At 39.9% G+C, this 26,962-nt stretch overlaps 1 protein-coding gene and 1 long non-coding RNA gene across 5 annotated transcripts in view; one reads left to right on the forward strand and one right to left on the reverse strand.

Moving 5' to 3' along the window:
• The window catches only part of MOCS1 (molybdenum cofactor synthesis 1), a 30,809-nt gene extending 4,155 nt beyond the window's left edge, over positions 1 to 26,654 (forward strand). For 2 of the 4 annotated variants that reach the window (XM_419475.8, XM_025149061.3), the window contains exons 2-11: positions 3,352 to 3,484; positions 4,270 to 4,437; positions 8,118 to 8,282; positions 13,128 to 13,189; positions 14,201 to 14,312; positions 14,619 to 14,731; positions 15,379 to 15,489; positions 17,766 to 17,886; positions 19,332 to 19,379; positions 23,270 to 26,654. In XM_419475.8, the coding sequence (XP_419475.7) occupies positions 3,352 to 3,484; positions 4,270 to 4,437; positions 8,118 to 8,282; positions 13,128 to 13,189; positions 14,201 to 14,312; positions 14,619 to 14,731; positions 15,379 to 15,489; positions 17,766 to 17,886; positions 19,332 to 19,379; positions 23,270 to 24,192 (1,956 nt within the window). In that variant the 3' untranslated portion in view covers positions 24,193 to 26,654. Of the gene's footprint in view, positions 1 to 3,351; positions 3,485 to 4,269; positions 4,438 to 8,117; positions 8,283 to 13,127; positions 13,190 to 14,200; positions 14,313 to 14,618; positions 14,732 to 15,378; positions 15,490 to 17,765; positions 17,887 to 19,331; positions 19,395 to 23,269 lie in introns of all 4 variants that reach the window. The other 2 variants (XM_004935378.5, XM_004935377.5) reach the window with 2 other exon arrangements.
• Positions 36 to 24,502, reverse strand: LOC107052916. Its single transcript, XR_005858245.2, has 3 exons — positions 22,868 to 24,502; positions 21,679 to 21,832; positions 36 to 2,589 (listed from the first exon to the last, which is right to left on the reverse strand). It is a non-coding gene; the product is annotated as an uncharacterized LOC107052916 (long non-coding RNA).
• Positions 26,655 to 26,962: the final 308 nt, after the last annotated feature.

Genomic DNA, 26,962 nt, shown 5'->3' on the forward strand with positions numbered 1-26,962 from the left:
ACTAGAGTGGGGAGACAGAAGGTTGATGCTGTTCTGCCTTTACATGCTGTGGATAAGGAAGCCTTGTCCTACACTAAGTGTAAAAATGAGTGACTGAGAAAGAAGCAGCAGGGGCGTGCTCCTGCAAGAAGGACTAAAATAATAAGCATGGATGTACTTCCCATCTCAAATGTGGACACATTCCTAAAATAACAGATAGGAGAACATCAGAAATACAGCCTGAACAGAGTGTAGTGTGGCTTTCAAAGAACAAACACCTTTGAATTATAATTTGAGAATAGCAGTATTTAAAATATCTTCATATTTTCTAGCTGGGAGATGAGTTAAGTCTGAACATTTAGTTAGGCTCTTCTTCAACTGGTTTTCTAATGAGTTCTCATACTAAGTGAGAAAGAACAAGCATTTTCAACAAAGTAAGCTCCCAGCTTTTGATTTCTTGGGGAAAATAAAGCTGTCCATAAGTGCCCAGGCTGCAGCATTTCCCCAGTGAGATTAAAAAAACATGAGTTGTTCTGCCTGTGCACATGGGAGAAGACTCCTGTGTAAGAATGAATTTGAGCAGTGTACATGCCTGTAGATTAATTAGTTTGTACAGCTGTTGCCATTGACATCTGTGTTCCTGCAAAGGGAAGGACAAGCCTGTGGAGAACTTGGCTTTCGCCCTCTGGAGGTCTCCACTTGTGGTTAGTGCAAAACAGAAACTGAAAGAGACTTTGGCAGATAAGCAATTACATGGATACTAGTAAGCCATTTTATCAGGGTTAAACAGGTGCTTTTAGGGCTCTGAAGCTTTACTTTACATCTTCTTTAGCCCCTCCACAACCAAGGTTGTTTTTAGAGGCCTTAACTAATCACAAAGCCATTTGGATCAGGAAGCATAGGAAATTGTTTAAAGGCTGATGAGAAAATTATACTGCCAAGAAAGACTGCTCCTGCTTGTAAGTTTACCAGCAGCCATAGAATTGGCTCAGCTAGAATCAAAATAACTTCAGTTGCTGGTAGCTGAAGTTACATCTGGCAGTGCTGGGCCTGATGCACCTTAGGGTATAATATAGTTGTGCTTTTTTAGCTGCTGGGGCACACTGCTGATGACTCCTAGTGACAGCCCAGCCCCTCCACCACACATAGCACCCCCTGCCTGTCCCTGCTGAAGGCCCAGAGCTTTCCATTAGAAGGCAGCAGTCCCAGAAAACTTCCCACCAGGTTTTGCTTATGTAACACAATGGAAAGCACAGCGATGACAGCATAACAGCAAGGACATAGCTGCAACAAGTGAGGATTTGCTCAAATGCAACAGCTGTGGGCATAGAAATAAAGGAAATAAGCTGCTTACCTTCAGAAGGCCTCAGGTAGGTAGGAATCTCCAGCAAAATACCCTTGCCTCCACTGCCAACCCTTAAATGAGGTCTGGGATGGGGTAGATCCTGGCTCCACCCCTTCTGGTCACTCACGGGGCATTGCATGCACCTGAACTCCCCTGGGTTGGCCCTGCTTTCCCACCAGGTGCTCAATCAATGGTTCAAGCTGTCACTTAGCATTTCCAATACAGCTTATCACAATGATATTGCAGTTCTGGGACTGAGCCAAGGCTTCTAGGTCCCCTTACTTTTTCTTCATGCTATGTGCATTGATGTAGAAACATTTCAAATGTTCTTCATTGTACCCAGCACCTCATGGAACAGACTGAAGGCTCTCACTAGCGTGCTGTCCTTCACATTTTGGCACTCTATCCTATAGCTTATCTCTTGCATGCCTGATTTTATTCCTTTTCCCTTCAAGTCTAGTTAAAGCTCTGTCAGACAGCTACTAACTCATGTGCTGAGCAGTTCTTTGACTGGGGTGCACCTCGCCCAGTGTGCTAAGTGCAGCCTTCAGACACTGACAGAAAGCTTGGGCACATCCTGCAGCCTGAGACCTAACTGGTCGCTAATGTCATCTCTGTTCTGCATTCTGCATCTTAGATTTTTGTAAAAACTTTATGTAACCTTTTATCTACTGTGGCCTATCAAGACTAGCCAGCAAGATTTTGAATGGAGGTGCAAATTTGTAGCTGAGTTTTCACTTTCACTTTTTTTTGTTGGCAAATGCCACTTTATCCAGAAGTGGTTTGGTAAGTGTTTTCTTACAGGAGATGAAGTTCACTGTGATTCCAGGAATCCTTTAGCTTTTCACCCATTTTCTGAGGTAGCTATCGTTAGGTGTTTATGTGCAATTAACGAGGTCACAGTGAAGGTAGTTCCTTTAATTTATTTTGATCCTGTTTGTTTCAGTTTGTGTTGCAGTGCAGCTGATTCATGTCAGATTTATTAAATTGGCCACTTATAAAATGTTTATGGAACTGATGGAGTAGATGAAAAGATACTTCCCTTGTTTTGGAAGGCAAATACTCATTGAATGTCCTGTCCCTAAAGGTGTTTAAGGCCAGGTTGGATGGAACGCTGGGCAATCTGATCTAGTACTTGATCTAGCAGCTGGCAACCCTGCCTGTGGCAGAGAGGTTGAAACTTGATGATCCTTGAGGTCCCTTCCAATCCAAGCCATTCTGATTCAGTCCTTCTCAAAAGCTGTGTTGCTCCAGAATATGATACTCTAATTAAAAAAAAAAAAAAAAAAAAAAGTAGAAATCATCTTAATATTTATTTCATCAATAAAGACATTATTAAAATTCTGAATTTTTTACAGTGTGAACAGTTGGAGTGTTTAGGATCATATAATACCTCTCTTCCAATCCCACTCACCTCATATTTGCTGTCTTTTATCAAAGACAAGCATTTTAGTAATATTCTCTTGTTCAGATTTGGACAGGAAAACCTTTCTGGAAATGTTCTTTAAGCAAACATGAAACATAATTATGTACAGCAATAATTTGATTTTGCTATTGGTAGGATGTTATGTCTTGCATTTGGAAGCTGGAAGGGTTGCAAACAGAGATTCAGAATTTCATCAATTTTTATTTATTTTGCACTAAACTACAGGGACCCTTATATATGATTTTGGTTATCTGAGGGCTACAGTGAGATTGGTGGTGTTCCTGGATCACTGGTTCTCAGAGACAAAGAGGCATAATTGAAAAACACTGCCTCCTTTGCTGCACAAAAAGTCCGAAGCACCTGTGGCAAAGTGGCTGTATCTTAAAATAGAAAAGCTAATAGTAATATTCTATGGAATTAAGAAAATTAATCACTAAGTGACCAGTTTAGGCCATAAGGAGAAACCATTGTTTTTTCTTCTGCTGGTGGGGGAAAAAGTAAGATAATAATTATCTGTTGAGATCAAAGTTAAAATTTATATGGCAAGTATATATTGAGTATTGCTATTCAAATATTTAGCAATTTCTGATTTTCTTTACAGGAACTGCAAAGCTCAGGAAGAGCACGTTTCCTGCTGGAACATGCTGCTCCCTTCTCTGCTTTTTTGACTGACAGCTTTGGGCGTCAGCACAACTACTTGCGAATTTCTTTGACAGAGAAGTGCAACCTCAGGTGTAAGTGTATGCTTTCCTGCACAAAGCTCATACTCACCAGTAGGTGGAAACACATTGTGCAAATGCCAAGAATTAGTGCTAGGGTACTTACTGGTATGTTGTCCCTGTGTTTTGTTTCTTGTCTTGGCAAAGCAATGGCACAGGATAGTTAGAAACTGATCTGGGGCTGAACTGATGGGATGGGGAAGCAGGAGCAAGCTTCAGGATCTGGTAAAAATGGGTCTTTTATCAGTCTTGGCATGGTTTACCCAAGGGAATGGCACGAAGATGTGTCAGGGCACGTTCAGATTGGTTGTTAGTAAAAGGTTTTTCACGAGGGTGGTTGGGTAGTGGAACAGGCTTGTGGATCCCTTCCAACCCAGGGTATTCTATGATTTGGATTGAAGTGATTTTGGATGTTTGTATACATAAGTGTGTGATAAGCATGAAAGCTTTTACCTAGGCATTCTCACAATTATATCTACAAAGTCTGTGGCTATGTTCCCATGCTTGCTGGGTGAGTTTGGTGTGTGTGTTTGAATGCAGGTTAGATAGAAATAAAGTCAACTTTTCCTTTTAAGTAGGTCTGTCTTAATTTTGAGACCCATCAAATGAGTTGTGCGTTTTCTTTTGAAGGAAACCAGGAAATTGCTTGTAAGATATGGCGTGTGATCTGTATGTAAGAAAGGCAGTCAGTTGACTTCTATTAAAGGTAGTTAGTTGCACTTGGTGCATTTTGCATATCCGTTTTAGATTAACTGCTGCTGAGTATTTTTTGCCACGTATTTCTGTATTCCTTATTTCAGGTCAGTACTGTATGCCAGAGGAGGGTGTTCAGCTGACTCCTAAATCAGAGCTACTTACTGCTCAGGAGATAATCACTCTGGCTGGACTGTTTGTGAAAGAAGGTGTAGAGAAGATCCGTCTGACAGGAGGAGAACCACTTATCCGGCCTGATGTGGTTGATATTGTGGGTGAGTTTCCAATAAATAAAGTGTAATTCAAAGTGATTTATTATGTATTGAACCAAGAACTACACTTACAATTATCTACTAAAGTCCCACAACCTGAAGAATAATTGCATATGAAATGATGTTGCTTTCCCCAATATTGTGAAATGGAAGGCAGTTCCCTTCAGCAAACTTTCCGTTCTGCTTTCCTGGTTGAATAGAATTTGTCATTTCATATTGTGACAGCTGAACTATTTTTGCAATAGTTCTAAGCATAGATAGAAAGCTTTTTTTAATATGTTCTACTGTAGTGATTGAATTCTCAAAGGCTTATTTTTATGGCTATTGGAGGGAGACCTCATTTTGAACCTCTAGATTTACATTATTCTGTTTATGTTCTTGTTCACAACTAAGCTTGGATAGAATCATAGTGTTCTTGAGAACCTTCACAACTTCTGAGTGTCATTTTAACATATAAGAATAGTCATCGTGGTGTAAAAGTGATGGATGTTAAGATGATTGTCCTGTTACATTGCTTCTTTCTGTAACTAATTGTATTTGCCTGGCTGTTTTCTCTCAGCCATGTTCAAAACTAGAAATTTAGTCTCCATATACTTTTTTTTTTTCTTCTAAGACTGTCCTGTTACACACATATGTTGCACACAGTTAGGATCGGTAGAAAGTTGTTAAGATTAAATAGATTACATATAACAAGTAGGGGAAAATTCACTGAAAACAATTCTAAGAATATTTCCTGCAGTGTTAGAAGTATTCAGCTCTACTGAAGCCATCTTATCATAAGGTTGTTACAAAATTGTTCCAGAAGTGGGCATCTCAGACTCTGAAAATCTCAGCTTTGTAATAGTGTTTCAAGATATAAATTCCTTATCTTGTAACCTAAGGTTACTGCAGCAACATAAGTCATCCATCCTTTGCCTGGCAAGAGTTATACTTCTCTAGAACTTTCCTTGGCAGTACGTTCCTTGTATGACCTACTGCTCTAGGCTGTAAGCTGTTCTCTGGTTGTTCGGCGAGAATCAAAAAAGGAAAAATTGTGCTGATTCAGGAGCAAGAGAATTATGGAGTCTGTGATTGCTTCAGCAGGCTGGAGAAAAAAAAACTTGGCTAGCATAAGAGGAAGGTGAGGCACATTCAGAAGTTCTATTTTATCTTTGTGTTTCCATGAGTGTTTGTCTTCACTGTTTGGTCTGAAATATGAGCTGCAACGGATTAAGCAGTTCTGCTGTGCTTCAAAAAGCCTGCTCATGATTACATAGCAAGAAACTGCTGGGTTTAAGATCCAAATGCTTAATTGTCGAGAGTTTGACTTTTTCAGGTATTCTGAAACAGTCTGAGATTGAAAATGGTAGTAGCACATGCTAAGGCAGTATTCATTCACATTTCCATGCTGTAATGTTCGTATTTCTACCAGTGTTAAGTCTATTAATTTCTTGTTTAGTGTCATTTTGCCCTTGTGGGACTGTTTTGTTTTATAACTTTCTTCACTCTGAAATATTTCTCCATTGTTAAGGTGTCATTACAGTGGTCAGGTCCTTCTGACTTCAGCACACCTGATGATAAGATTGTTACACAAAGGTTTGGGACATCTAAGTTTCTTTGCAGCTTTTAGTGACTGACCTAGGTTTCTTTTTGTTGAGTTTCATAAACTGCAGAATACCCTATTAATTGTATGATGAAGTATGTGATGGTGTTCAAATTCCAGGCTCAATGCTTTTGTATGGAGGTGGTCTAGCTAGTTAAATAATGTTAGATGGTAACATTTTGGTAAATCTGAAGACTTGCTGTACTAGCAAAAAAACCCCAACTGGTTAGTAAATGTTTACTGTGGTCTCCATCTATTTAGTTTTATATAGGAAAATATTCCTCAAACTAATGTAACAGCAGCTCTAGAATTCCAGAATAACTTAAAAAATAAAATCTAGTCAAGGTAAGGTTGTAGTAACATGATCACTGGCTATTAATTGTCATTAAAATGGCTGTTCAGGCGCCAATTGATTTACTCTTAACAAAGTAAACTAAAACAGCCTTTCTAAGATTCATGGGGTTTTTACCCACAAGCACACATTAGATTATATGAAAATGAGGTTTCAATATTGTGTTCTTGTCTTAGATTAGAATCCTTAATAGTTGGAAAGAACCTTTAAAGGTCATCTAGTCCGTCTCCCCTGCAATGAACAAGGACATGCACAACTCGATCAGGACCTGATCCAGTCTTACCCTAAAACTCTACAAGGACAGGGAATCAACTATATCTGGGCAACTTGTTACACTGCCTCACCACCCTCACTGTAAAAGACTGTTTCCTTTTATCCAACTTAAATCTACTCTTTTTAAGCCTGAAAGCATTTCCCCTTGTTCTGTCACCACAGACTCTGCTAAAGAGTCTGTCCCCTTCTTTTCTGTAGCTCCTCTTTAGATACTGAAAGGCTGTTCCCAGGTCACCTCACAGCCCCAGGTCTCTCAGCCTGTCCTCATAGGAGACGTGTTTCATCCCTTGGATCATTTTTGTGGCCCTTCTGTGGACAGACTCCAACAGGTCTATGTCTCTCCTGTACTGAGGACTTCAAATCTGGATGCAGAAGGGCAGGATCACCTCCCTCTACCTGCTGGCCACACTTCTTTTGATGCAGCCCAGGATACAGTTGGCTTTCTGCGAGGGCACATTGCTAGCTCATGTCCAGCTTGCCATCCACCATTACCCCCAGGTCTTTTTCAGCAGGGCTGCACTCAATCCTTTTATCCTCCTGCTTGTATTGGTAGTAGGGGTTGCCTTGACCCAGGTGCAGGACCGTACATTTGGATCTGTTGAACCTCATGAGGTTCACCTGGGCCCACTGCTCAAGCCTGTCTACGTCCCTCTGGATGGTATCCCATTCTTCTGGTATGTTGACTGTACCCCACAGTGTGGTGTCATCAGCAAACTTGCTGAGGCTGCACTTGACCCCACTGTCAATGTCATTGATGAAGATATTAAAGAATATCAGCCTCAACACTGACTCCTGGGGGACACGACTCATCACCAATCTCTACACAGACATTGAGCTTTTGACCACCAGTCTCTGGACTCGATCCTGCAGCCAGTTCTTCATCTGTGACTTGTTTCTAATGTTTCTTTGAGCTGGATGACTCAAGTTCCAGCCCTGTATTGCACTGCAGATGGTTTACAGAAACTGCCTACGCTACATCAGGAGGTGAATAGGACTGAGATTTAAGCTAGGTTTGTTTTCAGCAAGCATTTCTCTTAACCGTAAATCATCTGTGGAACACCAGTAAAGCTCATTAATTTTAATGATAGATTATTACAACCATATTTTCCTAATACACATACATAAACTTTTTACTGCATGCACATACATAAACCGTGACTCAGCAACTAACACTAGCAGAAACCTCTATCATGTCCTGGTGACTGCCAAAAGTATATATTTGAGACTTTCCTGAAGCAGATGGTAATATAATGCATGCAACAACTACTGTTGCTTATACCTTTTGAAATACGTGTTCTAAAATGGATCTCCTAAGCCATCATGGCTGGAAGAAGGCTGAAACAATGATGTGTCTGTGGTTTTCCTCCCACTCTTGCTGAATTTTATTTGTTTCAGGAGTCTTTTTGGGGGGTTTTCTGTTTAATCCACAGTTGAATTACGTCTTTTAAAGCATTCTTACCTTTTTTCTTTTCCTAGGTCAACTGTACAAGCTAGAAGGGCTGAAAACCATTGCTGTCACAACCAATGGGATCAACTTAGCCAGGTTATTGCCCCGACTGAAGGAGGCAGGACTGAATGCCATCAACATTAGCCTGGATACTTTGGTTCCTGCTAAATTTGAGTTCATTGTCCGGAGGAAAGGTACAGATTTGTCTTCAAAGGCAAAGTTGTTAATACCTGTTGGAATGTGAATTGTTTGATATGCCTTTCATACTCAGTTGTTTTGGAAAAGAAACGAATTAGTGTCCTTTTAATTCTAGGAAAAACAACCTACGCCAGCAATTTAGATAGTGACTTTCCTTCTTTCTACAACGCTAAGAGGTAGAACCTATAGTTGGATCTGTGAGAGTATTATATGTAAGAGGCTCAACTCACCAACCACAGTCAGTGGAGACTGCATCTACAGTTACCAATAACTGTTTGAGTACCGGTTAGTTGAGGAAATAAAGAGAACTCTCCAGATCTTGTGCTGGACTCATGCTGCTGTTCTTTAACGCTTTTCAAAGAACACTTTTCACTGTAGCAGCCAAGGATTAATATACCACAAGAATTAAACTTCTTGTGACAAATACCAGCAGTTTCTGAAAGCTACGTTTGGGATGTGCCAGCTATGTCTCATTTTGGATTAGTGGTGTTTCCTACAGCACTACATTTTAAAAGTAGTAAAAATAAACTGTTCCTGACTTCATTTGAGGAGGGATGCAAGCTTTGTAACTTCTCTCCAATTGAACTTGTAATTGCAAACTATTTCAGAAATGCTTAGACGTTTCCAGTGTTAAAAATCCTTGTTTAAACGAGTCCTGAATTCTATCATGAAGCTTAGCAGAAATGCTTGAGCTTCCTTCCCTAAACCTAAAACTGATACAGTTTCATATCACTCCATTTCGGTCTACGTATGTTTTGCAGGCTGTGAACTGCTAATTCAGACAAAATTTGCAGGTAGCCACTAGATGGTGCAACAGCTTAAGCTAAATGCATGGTAAGGGGTGAACAAATCTGGGATACTGTGAGAAGTAACTTCTACATTTAAATCACTCCTCTATCGAATTGAAATTCTGTTGACAAGTGTAGAAAGGTGGTTTTGTCTGCAGTCTCTCTGGGAGTGCTTCTTCAGATTTCTACATCACAATGCAGATATCTCTTCCTGTCAGAAATCTGTTTTATTAATGTGGTTGTGTCATGGCATAATTGGCATGCAAAGAAGTATCTGGAGTATCTAATCACAAGCAGGTGGTGACTGTGCTCTTTTCTTCTGCTCTCTGCATTTGAATATTACCTGATCTGTGGCATTCACTAGAAACAGGCTCTTCCTTTGCTGCTGAAGGGGCAAACCTCATCCTGAAGCTCCCTGAATTATACGGCCACAGCTCTGCATATCTGATTAGAAGCTGTTAGGAATGTGCTGTTTATAGCTAAATTAAAAGTTAGTGAGGAACAAGGATAACTTTTATTTATGTAAATGTTCCTTTTTTCAAATGAAAAAGAACCTTGATCCACAAAGAGAGAAAAATTGCTCTGCTGAATAGCATAGAGAATGAACAGAGAAACTTCTGTGACTTTCTTTTTTAAAGAGAATAAAAACTCCAAATCATATATACTTCTTTTTTTAATGAAGATCAGGTTAAAAACAGCATTGCTGAGTGCTTCTGTGGTTTTTTTTTTTTTTTTTCCTTTTGTTAAGGGCTGAAATTATGTAAAACTACTTTTTAAATTGTTTTTGAGGGTTTTTTATTTAATAGGAGATTTCCAAATATGGAATGAACAGAGAATAAAGCGTCTGCCCTGCAGTGCTACCCTGTCTCGTGTGGCAGTTCCAGAGGCGACCAGATGTAGCTCTGTTAAGGTGAGAGGGATTCCTGGTCTTAGACTACTGCAGTCTGGTAACTTCTGTGGAAGGCAAAGGTGTCATCTAACTGGAGCTGGCCAGGAGCTCAAGAAACTTGAAATAAGTTTTTCAGCTCCTCTGGAACTTATTCTAGGATTTTGATTTTGTATCTTTAATGCAGGTGACATGTATTATGTCTGCTTTTAATCCCAAATGGTTGGGTTAATATCAGAGGTACCACTGATGAGTAAAAGCACATTAGAGAACCATAACATTTCTCCTCTCTATCTACCGCATTCCAAGGGATGAACAAATAAGTAATATTTGGTGCTGCACGTAGCTGTCCAATGTGTTTCACAGCCTGCATCTTTTTTTTTGCTCAGTACAAAGAAAATGAGATAATATTTTATTGTAATTGAATCATTAAACATTGGCTTGAAGCCTATGATCCAGCAGGGATGAAATGCTGGGAGGTGTCATGCCTCCCATGTGCGATTGTTTTGGACGTGTTGAAGAATCTCTACAGAATCCTACTTACAAACACTATAACTGTGCTTTAAAGTTGCCTAAAGTTATGGTTTCTTAAAAGATGAAAATACTGGATTTTTTTTTTTCATTGTCTGGAGAAGGGTTGAAATTTTGAAATATCAAACAAAATGTTGGAAGCTTCTGCTTCTTGACAATATTTCCTGCAAAAATACCATTTCATTTCTTCTATAGTGTACAGAAATATTTTGGTTTTGTTCTTCGTGCAGTTCCATTACCACACAAGCATTTTGATCTAGAAAGGAATACGTACCTTATGGCATACAAATGGACTCTTAGCAGCTTTCCATAAAGAAAAGCAGAGAACATTTAACTTGAAAATATGAAATGCAGTTACAGTTATATTTGTTAATGTTTTTATTTTGAACAATTACCCTGCTCCCAAACTCTTTGAGCTTGTTTCCACTAATAGTAGTAGTTAATCAAAATAGGGGGGTTTTTTGGTCTTTTTTTTTTTTTGTTGGTGGTGTGTAGATTTTTGATGGCTTGTTTTAGAGTGGCAGGAGGTAAGAGGTAGAACTGGTTAGAACCTTGATTTAGATGCACTGCAAGCTGTAATATTCTTCCATACCTCTATATGCTTAGTTTTGCTGTTGCTTTTTTATCTGTTGCTTGCTTATGATTGCTTCCTGTCTCTTTTGGTTGATTTTGATTTCTGCATTCCTGAAGTTGCACATAAGGTTTTTTTTTAGCTGTTGCGGAGCTTTTTGATCCCATTTGAGACTCTGGGCTCTGCTTACAGCAACATATCATTATCTCTCTTGCCGCATTCAGCTCATAAACTTAATTGGAAGGAAAAACTGCCACCATGGCTGCAAACTTCCTGGGTGCATGCAAAATGAGTAGGTGATGAAGGGGAAGAATGACAGGTTCTAACTTCAAACAGGTGCTTGCAAGAGTTAGGCTACTATTCCCTCCTTACTCTTCACATTTTTTTTGTAGCCAGGAGAAGTATTGGTTATGCATCTCTTGCCTTCCTGTGATTGTGCTTGATGATACTCTTACCAGACAGGAAACGGTTAAGTAAAAGTTTCATGTCTCTCCTTTCTATTCTGATCTGGAGCTCATTCGGTGTCAAATGTGCAAGAATATTATTAAGTAAGCTATTACTTGTTTCTGGTAAGCACCTACAGATAATTAAGTTACAAACTTTTCACTAGAGAACCTGAGTTTCCAGTAGGTCAGAGATGGGAGAAGGCGGCTGATGAACTTAGCCAGAGAAAGATATCATATAAGTAGGAACAGCACAGGGATTGTCAGCACAAAACTTCAGGAAGACATTGCCCTTTTGCTAGCGTATGTAAATTATTTGCTGTTGACGACTACAGCTCAGGGAGGAGTTGCTCAGCCTCATACAGTGGCTTGTCACCTGCATTTAGGGTGACAAAGAGGAGGGGTGCTTAGTCTATCTTAGACTAGTTAAGAGACGTGCTTTCAAACACAGTATTTGCAGCTGTGCACATCCACTCACCAGAAATGTGTCCCCAGTGGTCTTTGTCTCGTTCTTGCTACTATCACCTTATTTATCTGCCAGCTGGTGTGACAAGAGAAAGAATAATATGTCAAATCCAAAAGTGAGATCTTGATGAAAGGTCTTAACTTTAAAGCTGACATAAGGTGTGATTTGAATGAGTTGATTAAGAGGTTTTCCTGAAGGCCTTTGGAATCATAAAATTGCATACCTAATTCTTTTTCTTCCACGTTTAAGAGATACATGTAGAGGGAGAAAGTACTTGCCCTTAATTAAATCTGTATCTGTGTCTGGGAGCTGTTGACAAGTACAGACAATACTAAAGGGGAGGGTGAATCTGGGCACTTCATTCCTTGGAGTCACTGCAGCTTTTGACATATTTCATTTGTTTTTAAGGGTCAAAGGACAACTGATTGCTTTTCTAAATGCTCTGACTCGTGGCTCCCCACGTTGTGGTCACCAAATGCACAAGTTCAAAGTAGTCATAAAATGATGGTTGTGTAAAATGCTGCTGCTTGTGATCTTTAATAGCTCTGGAAGCCAATTAGGTCTGTAGCAAGGGGGAAATGAAGGGTTTTTGTTTGTTCCTAACTCCGCTCTTCCCCACACACACATTACAAAGATCCTTTTAAAATTCACTTAGCAACACTGTAAATACCAGATTTGGACCAGTGAGATTCTGCTGCTTTAGCAAAGACATATGTGCTATTATTATCAAATAAACATTAATTTGGTATTCTTTCTTCATTCCATCTGGAGGCAATTCACAAATGTTTGCCACTCCCTTTAAGACAAACATAATGCAAAGCAAAGTTGAAGTATGGAGAACTGGAGAGTCATATGTTAATGTTATATGAATGTCCAAAGATGCAGAAAAGCATTTGAATATTTTTGACTACCCAAATACCAGTAAAAAAAAAAAAGTATCTCACTAACTTGACAACAGTAATGCTGGCAGCCTTTAGGGGAGGGATAGAACTGAAGTCTCTTTACTTGCATCTCTTCTTACTTAAGCCAAATGTTCTGAATTGGATTGTTTTGTCTGTTGTTGTTGGGTTTTTTTGGTCATCTTTTTGTCCTGTATCTCCTTCCATGTTCTGTTTATAAACAGGAAGAATAAGATTTTATCTTTTCTGTATCTTAGGCTTTCACAAGGTAATGGAAGGAATCCACAAAGCCACTGAGCTTGGCTACCGTCCTGTTAAGGTAAAGGGAGTGTTAATCTACTCTTTTAACTGTTGTCTTTTTTTTTAACCACAACTTGTGATAAAAATTGCAGCTCACCTGCTAAGGAATTTATTCCCCCCCCCCCCCCCCTTCTCATTCTCACCCCAGATAATTTTTGGTAAGTCTGAAGATCACATCCAGAGGTATTTGGGGAAATTCGTATCTCTTCATGCAGCTCAGAGTACAGTTCACACTACCACAAAGCACACTGATTGCCTAGCAGCAGGCTGCCGGGTGGTCCTGCTCTGTACTTGCCTCCTTCTGCCCCCTGTATTGAGTTGGCACTTGTCTGACCCAGCTATGAACTTGGCCAAGGGAGTTAACAGGCAGAAAACAGCCCTGCAGAAAGACTTCTTTTTTTCTGGTTTATCTCCTTCATCTGTTCACAGCAGACTCTGATGAGGGCCAGTGTTAGAGACAGGCAAAGGGAGTTCTCCTTTGGAGGTGTGGGTAAATCAGCTTAGCTGTAACATGAAACTTTAGCCTAACTCAACTTACAGTTTACAGTTCTGTAGCAGTCGTTCCCTTCTGTTTCACAAGTGTTTTGAAAGGTCGAATAAGTGGTTTAGGCTAGAAAGCTCTGAAAAAACACCAGCCAAAATTCAGACCCTATGTCTGAAAACATTGTCCTGCGTCAACAGCTCTTCTCAATTTAGAGTCATTTGCAAACTTACTTAGTGTACCTTCAAGTCCTGCAGTGAGATCATTTATGTAAATATTAAAGAGAACTGGACCCAAAACAGAATTCTAGGGAACCACAGTGGCACATGGTCACTAGCATGCCATAACTCCATTTACTATCACCCATTTGACCCCAAAGTTTGACAGAAATGATCAGCTCTACCATTTCAGTCCTGACAAATTCTCTTTTCTTTCAAACTATGTTGCTCTCTCTATCTGCTAAAAGTAGACTAGGACTACAAGGCCTTGTGTAAGAGGTAAGGAAGTCATTCTCTGCTCTCTAATTTTAGGTGTCTGCTTTTCCTGCAGGTAAACTGTGTGGTGATGCGAGGTTTGAATGAGGATGAACTGCTGAACTTTGTGGATTTCACAAAGGATCTGCCCCTTGATGTGCGGTTCATAGAATACATGCCCTTTGATGGTAACCATTCCTTCTCTGAGATTTTGCCTGGTATATGGTGTGCCATGAATATACATGAATCACTTGGGCTTTTCTCCAGAAGTTTTGGTGGGCTCTTCTAGGGAATTTTGAAATTCCCTGATGTTATTTCATTTGCACCTTACCTGTCTTTTGTGGGTACACTGGTGAAAGATGAGTAGCATAATTAGTTGGGACTGAGACACCTACAGGGAAAAGTGAGATCTATGGGAAAGGTAGAGATTGTTCTTTCCTAACTGAAAAAATAAAATCGACAGTCTACAGTTGTGCTGGTTTTGTTCATTTTAGGCAATAAATGGAACTTCAAGAAGATGGTGAGCTACAAAGAAATGCTTGATACAATTAAACAACGATGGCCTGAATTAGAGAAATTGCCCTGTGAAGCTTCCAGCACAGCCAAGGTGGGGATAGATAAAGAATATATATAGCACATGTATTGTATGTATCACTTCCCTTTACCCCACATCCCCAGAGTCTGGTAAGTTCAGCATTTATATTTAAAAAAAAAAAGCAAAAAGTACTCAGTAACTGTGGAATTTTGGTCAAGATGCACACATGTGGTTTGACACTTATTTAAACACTTTAGAAACACAGTATGTTTACTAAATGCATCAGTGAGATGCAAAGAATGACAGACTTGCATCCTCTATTCACACATTTTGAAACTTTTCACAGTCTTTGTGTCTGACTGCACATTAATGAACTTGGTGAAACAGCTGTTCACTGAAATAATAGCATTGCTTTAGTGTGCAGTGTCACGTGGGGAATCTCTAACCCATATGAATCTGTATCTCATGTCTGTCTGAGTAAGAACATTCATACTAGCATCACTTGCAAGTCAACTACAGTGGCAAAAATAAAACAAGTTCGTGCATTTCCAGAAATGGAATAAAATAGGCTGGAACTCCTGACAAAGTTTATTTTGCTTTTCTATCCTGTGTAACCTTAGAACCAGAGATATTCTGTGTTAAAATGTCTTCTGCACATGCAGTTTTAAAATGAGACCTCTAATATTGATTCCTTTTTTCTCCTCTCTCCATTTCTGTAGAGTTACAAAGTGCCACATTTCCAGGGACAAATCAGCTTTATCACCTCCATGTCAGAGCACTTCTGTGGATCCTGCAATCGGCTGAGGATAACAGCAGATGGGAACCTGAAGGTTGGTAGTGGAAACATGATTTTCTTTGCTTTCATGAGGCTAAACTGGCATTGAAATACTTCCCTTAAAAGTAGGTAGGTTGAACAGTAGGATGGAAAGATGTTTAGTTACTAACAGCTAACTTCTAGATTATCTATCCTTGATTTTCTGCTGTATGTATTAAGTTTCTTGGGCTGCTAGGGAAGTGTTATGACACCTTTTTTGGTTTCTCTGTTTTGCTAACATAGTTAATTTCAGCTGTAAAACATCAGTTTCAGGGCCTACAGATATAAATATTTATTTTAGTCTTTGATATAAGAGCATCTTAAACATATGACCAGCAGATGATTTCCTATTGAATTGAGATGGGGGAAAAAAATATCTAAGCAGTGGTTAAGGCTTGGCTTTTGTGTTCCACAAGGATCTTGTCCTGTTTCACCAAAGATGTCCTTGGAAATCTTATTCAAGAACAGCCTACATGTTTGCTCAGCAGCTGCAGAAAGGGGAGGAATAACTATTTCCTGCCACATTGCAACTGGCAGCTTCTAGGGGAAAATTAAAGTTTTCAATTAAAAATTGGCACTTCTGCACTGTCACCTAGTATTGCCAACAGCTGTGCTGCTGTCTAATGTCAGATGACCAAGGTAGCCTGAAGGCCCAATGGGCTTAAATGTTATGTAAACATCTCAGGCTGTTTATGTGCATACATGGAAGAGAGAGAAAGCAAATCATCTCCACTAACCTTGTATTTCTTCAGTACACTAAACCTCTACAAAACACCTTACTCTGAAGTTACTAAGAAGTACTTGTAAAAGATGGCATGCAGTAATGACAGAACTGAAACCTAGCTGTATGACAGAACAAGAGCCCTAAAGAAAGGGCTAGAAGGATAATGAGCTGAGTTGATTGAGGAGGGTAAGGAGAGCAGCTATCCTATAAGCTATGAGAATCAATAGTCAAAGAAATGCTCTGTTGCATAGTATTTGCAGCTTGAAGGAAATTTGCCAACATGGAATCTGCTCAGTTAAAGGAGGAAAAGATGTAAATCTAATGAAAGCTTACTACCTATTCCTAGTAGTTTTGTGCGAGCCTGCGTTCCTTTTTGAGGAAGTCAGTCTGGTGTTGTTCAGCAGGACTGCTAAAGGTAGCCATGCTTATCTGCATTTTACATTATCAGATTCCCGTCAACAGTTTTCTTTAATTTACAAGCTCACTTCAACCAGACTTTATGTAAGGGCTTATGTCTTAAAGTTAATTAATCATATGTATGAAAAAAGCATTTTTGTCTCACTTTAGAATAAATTGAGTTGTCTTGTGGTGAGCTCAAACAGCAATTACTAGGCTAACTCAGCACCCAAAAAGACTCTTAAACAACAGGTGAGTGATATTAAAGGGATTCATAACTTCCATCTAAATTTCCAGTTATATTGCCCCTCTTAATTTTTTTTTTGCCTTCTACCTCTTAGAAGATATCATCTATTGATTCTGATTGGTTGACCCATTATTGAGCAAAAATGTATAGCCACTTGTTTAGTGTTCTGTACAGAGGTATAACTTACAGTTTCGATGCAATCATTTTACAAGCTACAGAAGACACATCCATACTGTTCTGTTCTATAACTGTGACTCTAGTTAAAAATGGAATCCTTCAAGAGACTAATGGTTTTGCAGAAGGGTCAGTATGAGCTTGTGTTCAGTATTACTCAGCATCTCAAATCTGAATTCAGAAAAGGGCATGGTATGGTTGTTGACTTTCATTAGTAAGCTGTGATGTATCCATGGTTTCTCTTTCCAGTATCAGACTAGCAAAAGGGAAGAATACTTTAATAATGTTACTTAAGAATGATAGCACAGTATTGAACTTACTTGCTAGCATAAGTCTTCCTATCAGAATTGAGTTACATATTTAATAGCCTACTAAACCACCATTTTATGTTTTCAAGTGGCAGTTACATTTAGTCATACTAATGGTGAAATGTTTATGGACTCAGCTCGTGCTTCTCGTAGCTACAAATAATCATTAGGGTATGCTTTTCCTTAAAGCTGATCATGGAGAGCTGCTTTGGCTCATGGCTTAGCTTGTAAGGCAACCATTACAACAGTATTATGTTGCCATCTTCAGAGACTGACAGAGCTGTAGGAGTCTGTGAAATAAGGTGGTGCTGCCTTGAGGCAGCAGCTGTACAGCTGACTTTCCACTTCACAGAAATCTCTTATCATTGACCCAAGCCTTGTCTGTTATAGTATCACTTATTTTAATCTTTCTCACTTCTTTTGTTTCCTTGGGTTGACTGCAGGTGTGCCTGTTTGGGAGTTCAGAAGTGTCCTTGAGAGATCACTTACGGTCAGGTGCCTCAGAGGAAGAGTTGGTTCAAATCATTGGAGCAGCAGTGAGCAGAAAAAAGAAACAGCATGCTGGTATGTTTATTGTACTGGAGGAATAAGAGCAGTGAGTAGGGTAGGCAGTGTTATTCTGTCGCAGTGGGACTTGTTGACTTGCCAGGAAGAGGTTCTTAAATTAAGCTGCATTTGTTAAAGAATTTTCCCATCTGTTAAGAGCATTTTTTGATAGAAAGTTTGTCATTTACTGGTCCTACAGGTCCTCCAAACTTTGAATGCCAGTTTAGGATTCCCTAGTCCTTCACAAGATCTGGCACCCTGCCTGTCTAGCAATCTTTCAGTGTGCCTTTTGTCTTCAAAGAGATGCAGGTGCCATTGCTAATGATCACAACAACAAAGTGTAAAGCTAAGTAGAAATCAGTGGAGTCGTACTGGATCCCTGTTTTCCCAGAAAGTTAGTTTGCTGTAAAAAAAAAAAAAGCACTAAAGCTAAGTTGGGCTGAGCCATTAGTACAGCTACTTCATTAACATGTTTCTAGAAGTGACAAGTCTTTTTTGAGTGCACCAAAATATATTGCCATTCTCGCACTCTGGATAAGGTAATGATGCAAGGTCCATGATGATACAGTCATATCTATATCTGCATGCTGTATTAGTCTTAATTTATATTGACATAATCTGTATTTAAGTCACATCTGAGCCTCAGCATGTTGTGGTAATCTGACCAGACATGACAATGCTGACCTTTTGCATATTAGCTGTCCTCATGAGCATGGAATAATCATTATGTTGACCCTCTTGTTCTCTTGCAGGTTCTACCTGTTTACTAACAGTTGGCTTTACCCTTTTTTAGTTACACAACAAATTTAAGCAGCAGCTTGTAATTCTAACCATAGGCTTGCTTGTAAAAGTGGATTTCTCTGACCCAGATAAAATAGTGTCTTGTAAAGCTAAGGGTAAGAGGGAAGACTGATTCCTTTCCTTTTAGGCTATTCATTTCTGAGTTTCCAATTTGGGAAAGTGAGGTGAGTGTTTTCCCATATAAGTAAAGGCATTTCTGCCATCAACAACATTTATGTGACTCTTTCTTCTTCTGACTTGCATTAGTCTCAGTACTATCACTGAGGATTTAGAAGATCAGACTTCTTAGAACTGGACCACTGTTAACAGCTTACCCCTACAACTAATTAAGTTAAATGCTATTGTTAAGAGATAAGATTGTCCTAACTCATTTTAATTCTGTGCTAGTTAGACTGTAATTCAGATTACAGAAGGTTTTCTGGGAAAAGGTTCTACAGCATTATACATAAATAGCAGCTGGATGCTTGGAGACTATGGCAGCTATTTTATTTTTTAATATCATGCTAGAGTCCTCCACTTCCAGCTCCCTTGATCTTTATTGAGCTTTGGTTTTCCTAGCATACAGGTTGCACTGTGAAGAGCAGAAAACTATATATGAACCAGATGCATGACTTAAAACCTAAAAAGCTAGGATTTTTATGTGTTCCTTATTTTATTTCTAGGCATGTTTAACATTGCCCAGATGAAAAATCGTCCAATGATCCTGATTGGTGGGTGACAAATCAGTACGTAATAAACATACCATGATTTTGTTTGGATTATGTCTTCTTGGGACCAGAGCGGATTGGGTTTTTATTTTGAGCATGTGTACACTTCTGGTTTAGGTAGAGAAACAGGTTTCTTAGTTTTAAGCATAACTGTATTTTAAGCCAAACTTCAGAAGAAGGAAAGGTTTTTTGCCCCCATCCTCTCTCTGACTGTTTCTATCTTCTCTAATTTTGAGAATCATTACATTTTCCAAAGGGATCGCTAGCTTCCTCTTGCCAGTCTGCTTTCTTTGTGCCTAACAATAGTGTACTAAGGCAGTTTAGGGATGAGTTTTATGAAGTTCACTAAATAGCAATAGAAGTATGAAGGATTCAGGACTTATTTCTATTCCTGAATTAAGAAATTCTCTTTTGCCTACGTTATATAAAAGCAACAACATGATACATACAAGGCTTCTCAGCTCCCTAATTCTTTGCTTTGGAATCTGGAACTTACAATTTCATTATTTCAAAATACCTTCTTAATGTTGCAAAGTCTGAAGGCATAACCATTTAAACTGCAGTATCTGGTGTCTCCCCAGTCCTATAGATAAGAGCTTTTGTTTTTACTTGCAATACCAGACGAAGTGTCACTAACAGTATTAATAATCATATATAAGAAAAAGTTGACTCACCCAATTGGTGAAGAGGGTCTCTTGCTATAGAACATTCCTTCTCAGGAAGCAGCCTCCATCCAAGAAATGTTCACTCTTTGGAAGCTGGCCCTTAAATGAGCATGGGAGGGTGTGGGGCGGTGGACCCAAGGTTATATGGGAAGTACAGGTGAATTGCTTGCACCTGTGCCCCGTGGGCCAGCCACCCCCTTCACCGGGTACTCAATCATCAATTCAGGCTGTGACATAATAGTTCCCTTACACCTGTCTTCTTCAAAAGACTAAGTGGTTGTGGGAGTTAGCACTGCAACGTTTGTTGGACTTGTTCTATTGTGTTTTAACAGGGGGAAAATGGTAGCGGGGTGGAAGAGAGTGGACCAGTAACTCTCATTCCCCCACTGATGCTGTGCAGCTTAAGCACAGCTTTTAAAGCAAGTTCCCTTGCAGGGAAAGGTAACATGCATTAACTTGCAGACTTTGCTACAAGTGATGCAGTAACAGCTGTATTTTGAAGCAAGATTCTAGTGATTTTACTGCTATTGCCTTTGTTGAGAAATACACTCTTCAGAAGTCTCTTAATACTATTACTGTTTTCACTGGGAATATTTTTCCCTTGCTGGACCATCTTTTTCCATGTTGAGTTATAAAGTGAATGGCTTTAGTTATGCAAGACTAACTAGCTAAGTTTCCTTTTGCTCGTTTGTATTTGGCTACTGCCTCATTGTGTTCCCATCAAAGGGGAAAGAGGAACTATTTCCTGAAGTGTGCACTCACTTGTTGCAGGAGGAAAACATTTTTTTCTTTAAAAATGATGGAAAATACTAAACTTCCTACAGTGAGATGAGACCTATATCATTTTACAAAATGCTTTTGAAAATATCCTCACTCCAAAGTTAACATTCATAGTAATGTTTAGACATGTAGAGATCAGATCTATCTTAATTCCTTCTGAAAAGTACTCTCACATTGTCTGACATAAAGTAAAAGAGAGAGAGCTTGTCCAGGTCCTCCCCAAGCTGTTCCATCCCCCTTTGATAGTAACTGATGTCAGTTACTATCATCAGTGGTACAGGGTCCGTAACTGGAGATGAGTGGAGACAGCCTCACTGTTGGCACATGGAGAATTACATTTTGAATGATTAGAATTAATTTAATGAATGTTGTGTGGTTTTGCTAGTCCCACTATGACAAGCCTGGCTTCTCCTCTGCACTGCAATTGTCTGAGTCTTTGCTGTAATATGGTTTGTATGCTATTCCCCTTACTAAAGTACTCCTTTTACCAGGTTGTTCTCCTCACAGGTTCATTTCAGTAGTGGAGAGTTCTTTTTGCTTTCAAGTATCTCCTAGCTTCTTTCCTTTCCCCCATCACCATGCTGGCTGGAAGCTAACTCACTTAACTTTCAGGTGTATTAGAGTCAAAAAGAGAAATAGTTTGTCACATAGGTTCAGTTGTATAATGCGTAATGCTATAGAAAACCATTATCCATTTTTTTGTATTTGTATGAGCAATGTGTGAACACAGATGACTGAACAAAGGCAAAACAAAGATATCTGCATGCATTGCTGTCTGTTGCTATATTTTTGCTTCCCACCTTACTTGAACTAACACTACTTCCCTTTCCTCCCTACTGCCACAGCATTGTGCTTACCTGCCTTTACACTTGTCTGCCTTTGCAGTGCAGATTCTCTTGAAGACAAGACGCTGCAGGTGATTAGCTTTAACTCCAAAGCTAATCAGGGGAACCAGAAGAATAATTTGAGTCTCTATATTTTTGAAGGCATGTTCACATTATACAGCAGGGGCTAAAGAGAAAGGGAAAGAAAAGATTACTAAGCACAATTTTCTGTGCTCTTCTAAAGCAGAGCATTGTTATATTCAAAACAGTTATGTTCACTTAAACCCATTCCTCTAAGGGTAAAGACATTACCATTAAAGTTGTAAGAATCGTAATTTTGGTGGATAAGCCATCAGTTGTGGATCTGAAAGGGCTTTTGCTTAAATTTAGAGTATTATTGGGATTATATTTTAAAAAGTATATATATCTGTATTTGATTAAACTTCAGTAATGGGCACTTTCCAATCAACAGTTGGAGGATGAGATGAGAAAGCTGCTAAATATATCAGTCTCTTGTTACAGCAGAAGCTGGGACTAACAAGGAAGACTAATAAAAAGCTGAGGAACACAGCTAGAACATTATCCATCCTGTTATTGTAATGTGGACAGTTCAAGGCAGTATCTGTATGTCTGGGCAGTAAATGTAACTCAGCAAGGTGCTCCATGTTTCTCACAAAGTAGAACAAGGAGAACAGGAGCTCTAGAAGAGTGGTTATCAGTGAGTTTATTAAAGTAAGACTTAGCCACTTACTTCTATACCATTTTCTCTATAATTACAATACAAATCTCTTCTTTTATGTGAAAAAGACTCCTTCTGTCTTGACACTTGGCATTAATCCCTCTGCAAATGCCAAAACCAAGGGATTAAATGTGAAAGGGGCAGGAGGGCTGGGAGCTATGCCAGCTCAACTTGGAACATAGCTCTTAGTAGATTTAAAATACGTCTATGAGAGGAGTGTGATTTTTCCAGTGCTTAAACTTCAGCTGTCATTAATGTGGTTAGAGCTGGCAGTAATAACGAAGGTTCCCATCACAGAGCCACCCTGCATGCTGTAGACAGTGCAATTGCAGGTGGTGCTTCTGGTCCTTGCTGTCCTCAGGTGCTGGCATGACCCTTCTCTGCAGGGGATGAAAGCAGGGAAAGTGTAGCTGCCTGTGCTAGTAGAAGTTGTTTGAAAGAGAGGAGCTGAGAATCCAAGTGCAAGAATTTTTTTTTACTTACCCTGCCAAGCTTTCAAAGACTGGAGCTGGGAGAGTCTCAAATGGCTGCTGAGATGCTGTGACTTGCTCATCTTTAGGCCCGCTGTTCTTGTAAGCTTTCTTGGTTGCTATTCCTCAGTAAGCATTGATACTTTTTAAAAGCAAGTTGTTTCCTCTTGTCAGAGACTTCTAAATAAGTGTTTTAAGTCCCAGGGTTCAGAATAACAAGTCAGCAAATGCTGGTGCGTGAGTGAGTGGGAAGACAAAGCTTGAAGAGAAAAGGGGATGTTTGCAGGTTTCTAAAGTTTTTTGTAATACAAAAGGTCCCAAGCAGGGCTCCAACAGTATTCTCAGCTACTGCAGACTTAGCTTAGCTTTCTGGTTAGTGAGATATATCCTCATGTTATTTTCTCTTCTTTTTCAGAGCCTGCATTGATGTCATTCCCTCTATGCCAAGATGCCCTCCAGAATCCCCCATATTCAAAACTGTGGGGCCACGCATTTAGCCATTGGCTAACTTTGACAGCAAGTTTATCCAAGCAAATGGGAAAAGCATTAATAAGAAATAAACTTACAAAACAGCTTACCCTGCCAATATTTCACCCAGAGCAACAGTGGTACCTAAGGACAGGAATTCTACAAACCCAGCTGAGAGGCTTCTGTGTCTTCCAAAAGGACTTGAGCTCCACATTTGACAAAAAGTGCCTTGAGGCTTCTCCTGTTGGCCAAGTTTCTGTGGACTGTCAGTCCAAAGAGGCAAATCCAGGATCTGAATTCTCTAACAGGAATTCGGGATCTTGCACCAAGATCCGTCGTGCCTCTGATAACTTGACTCACACAGATAAGGAAGGACGGGCCACAATGGTGGATGTTGGAGGGAAACCAGATTCCAGAAGAAGTGCTGTTGCTGTTGCTATAGTTCGCCTGGGTGAGAAGGCATTTGGGATGGTGAGGCAAAACCAAATGAAGAAAGGGGATGTACTGGCAGTAGCACAGATTGCAGGAATTCAGGGAGCTAAACTGACCAGCCAGTTGATCCCTTTGTGTCACAACATCCCTCTTAGCCATGTTGAGGTGTCCCTGAGCCTGGATGAGGCCAGATGTGCAGTGGTGATTCGCTGCTCCTGCCAGACCTGGGGGAAGACAGGTGTGGAAATGGAAGCTCTGACAGCTGCCAGCCTGGCTGCCTTGACTGTGTATGACATGTGCAAAGCAGTCACTCATGACATTGTCATCGAGGAGGTGAAGTTGCTTAGTAAGACAGGTGGGCAGAGAGGAGACTTCTCTAGAAGTTTAGAGTCTACATCATATCCAGACACTTCCAGCCCTCTAGATAACCACTGCTAGAACACAGCCTCTTACAGAACAGCATTCGCTCAGCAGTAGTAAGCTCGCAGACCTCGGTAGGTGTACTATACAACTCTCATTTTGCCTTACCCTGTCACTTATTTCTGAATGAACAGAGGAGCCACTTAGCCAACTGCTGAGTAAGTGGGTTTTTTAGAGGACAGACTTCTCTGCTCAGCCAGTAGTTTCATTTTAGTGTCCTCACCACGAAGTTGAGCAAAGATTCCTAGTTATAGTACAGAAGGTTTCTTTTTTCTTCTTGCTGTGAAATATTCACAGCTGCTGTCATCACACCATGCAACTGTGAGCTCTGGAAATGAAACAAGTGTTGAAAGTACTGTTATTTGGCAAGTATTCTTAAGTCAAGGATTAGGATTTCAGAACTGCTTCTGTCTGTCTGTGCCCCCGTCCCCTCAGATGAGTTTAGATGGTGACAGGGAGAAGAAAACAGCTCTGAGAATTTATCATACATCGGAGATTATAGCCGTGGAACAGTCAGGGTCAGAGGGGCAGCTCCTGTCCCTTTTCAGTGCTACTGCAGTGGGAAATATCCACCTCTCCGTTTCAAAACAAAAGGAGGTTGCAGCTGCCCAGCTCTCTCTACCTTGAACACTGTGACATGTGGTGTAGAACATCAGATTTCTGGTGTTGGAAGAATTATTTTGCTGATCCGAAAGGCAACTTTTACGATTTTAGAAGCATGTTCCTGCATTTTGATCTTGGCACTCAAATACATCGAGGCACTGTCTGCATGCATGTCTGCATTGAGTTTAATTATGCCATGCATGGAAGTAGGTTCCAGCTCTCCCTGACTTTAGTAAGAGCTGTCAGATCAAGCCCCAGAAGACTACACTTTTCTAATCTTACAGTGCAGCTCCTAGTAACCATCAAGCTGCGTGGTCCTGATAGGTGAAAGACTGTTAAGACCAGCAGCCACTTACTTGGAGGAGTGGAACTGTTGCTCTTGCCTCAGCCAGAGTGTTTTCCTGCATTCTTCTCTAACTTGCTTTCATGAAGTCTGCAAGTATTTAACTGGTCCCATGTAAGTTGCCTGAAGTGAATTGTCATGTAGCTCTGAATAGCTTTGATAATTTAGTATCCTAAAAAGAAATTAATCAGCATTCCCATTCACGTGGATCCCTTTTAAACATTAATGTATATGCTCTGAAGATGATGTTTTCAACTTTGGTTTACTTTTACTTGTTTTATAGTACTTACGGCTAATGTGAAGCTCCATATGGTTCACGGTGCTGCTTCTTAATACGCACAGAGAGTTGAAGACAGCTTTCAGTTAAGGAGGCTACTGGGAAAATTGTCTTAAGCTTTGCAAGCCATTGCTTGTCATGGAATAAGGTTAAACTGTGAGCATCAGTAAAGCACACAGCACAGTCACGCACATCTCGCTCCTTTAAAGTAAGCACAGGTCTAATATGAGGAGTCAGTAGGAGATACTACAAATGTATTTGCTTCTACACTACAAATCTCATACAGTAGTTAACACGAAGGCACTTTTTCCATTGCAGGTTAATTAGATTCTTTTTGTCATTGTCATTGAGGTCAGGCACACATAACAGCTAGAGCTACTGCTGAGCAAGCTCAGAAAAGCAGAGGGAGTCTGCCTAGCTTAATAACAGAGATGCTCGACACTACAAACATTCATAGGCCTACATTCTCTGTTATACTCCTGATTCCATCAATATCACTAAACTGTCTGTAAATCAATAGTAAGTCAGCTTAACATTGTACAGGGGATGGCGGTGAATTATCTCACTCAAGCACCTTCCCCAGATAAGCACTAAGAATTCCAGCTGACCCTGCAACCACGAGAGACCATGTTCATCTGTGGAAATGCTGTGCACGTCATCTCCCCTAACTCAGAATAGAAACAAATCCCCTGGAAAAAGCAGCATGTGTATAACCTGCTAAGTTAGCTGATGTATACAAGCACTTCACTTCCCCCCCTGCCCCCACCATATACAGCACACGCTGCCCTCCCTGCCTTCACCCAGTCTTGAAAAATTAAAGGAAACTAGACGTACTCAGTAGTAATAAATGCTTTGGGGCATACGATTCTTTGGCTTCTGAGAAGTTTGCTGTCATGCTGTAAAACTCACAGAAAAGACTTAAGATCATACCGGAGACTACAGAGCACATGCATGATTGCCACGCACATCTAACCATTCAACGCACATCTCACTACATACTTTCTTAGGTTGAGAGTGACTAGAAGCTTTGGGCAAATGTACTTTGGTGCCATTTTATGCTCATGTTCTATTGTCAAGACTCGAAACTATGCACATTTATAGATGATGAAACACATTCTTCAGCAGAACATTCTGCAAGAGAAATGAGCTGGTATGCTTCAGTGGTGCTGGGTGGGCAATGGTATAACGTGATGAATATTTTTTGAAGGCTTGCTTTTTTTTGTCCACTGTTTTTAATAAATGCTCGTTGTAATTGTTTCACGTTGTTTCGAATACATTTTTTTTCCCATTCACTCAATGAAAGGAATGCTTGTTTTTTTTAGTCCTCAGCTTCTATAAGTAGTTAACTCAGCATGAGCAACAAGACAGACTTTGAAAGTTACCATGATTAGTCAGTAATTAGGAGATCAGTCAGGATAACATTACAGTAAGGAAGCTACTTTTCTTTTTATGTTGTTGAGTGAAACTCAGCTCTATCTGACTGTACTTAAATAGAACAATCTTGTGGGCTTGGCAGCATAATTTATCATTTCATCTTTAATCCTGCCGTCTTCCACTTCCCTGAT

Source organism: Gallus gallus, chromosome 3, assembly GCF_016699485.2.
Source record: "Gallus gallus isolate bGalGal1 chromosome 3, bGalGal1.mat.broiler.GRCg7b, whole genome shotgun sequence".
Classification (NCBI taxonomy): Eukaryota; Metazoa; Chordata; class Aves; order Galliformes; family Phasianidae; genus Gallus; species Gallus gallus.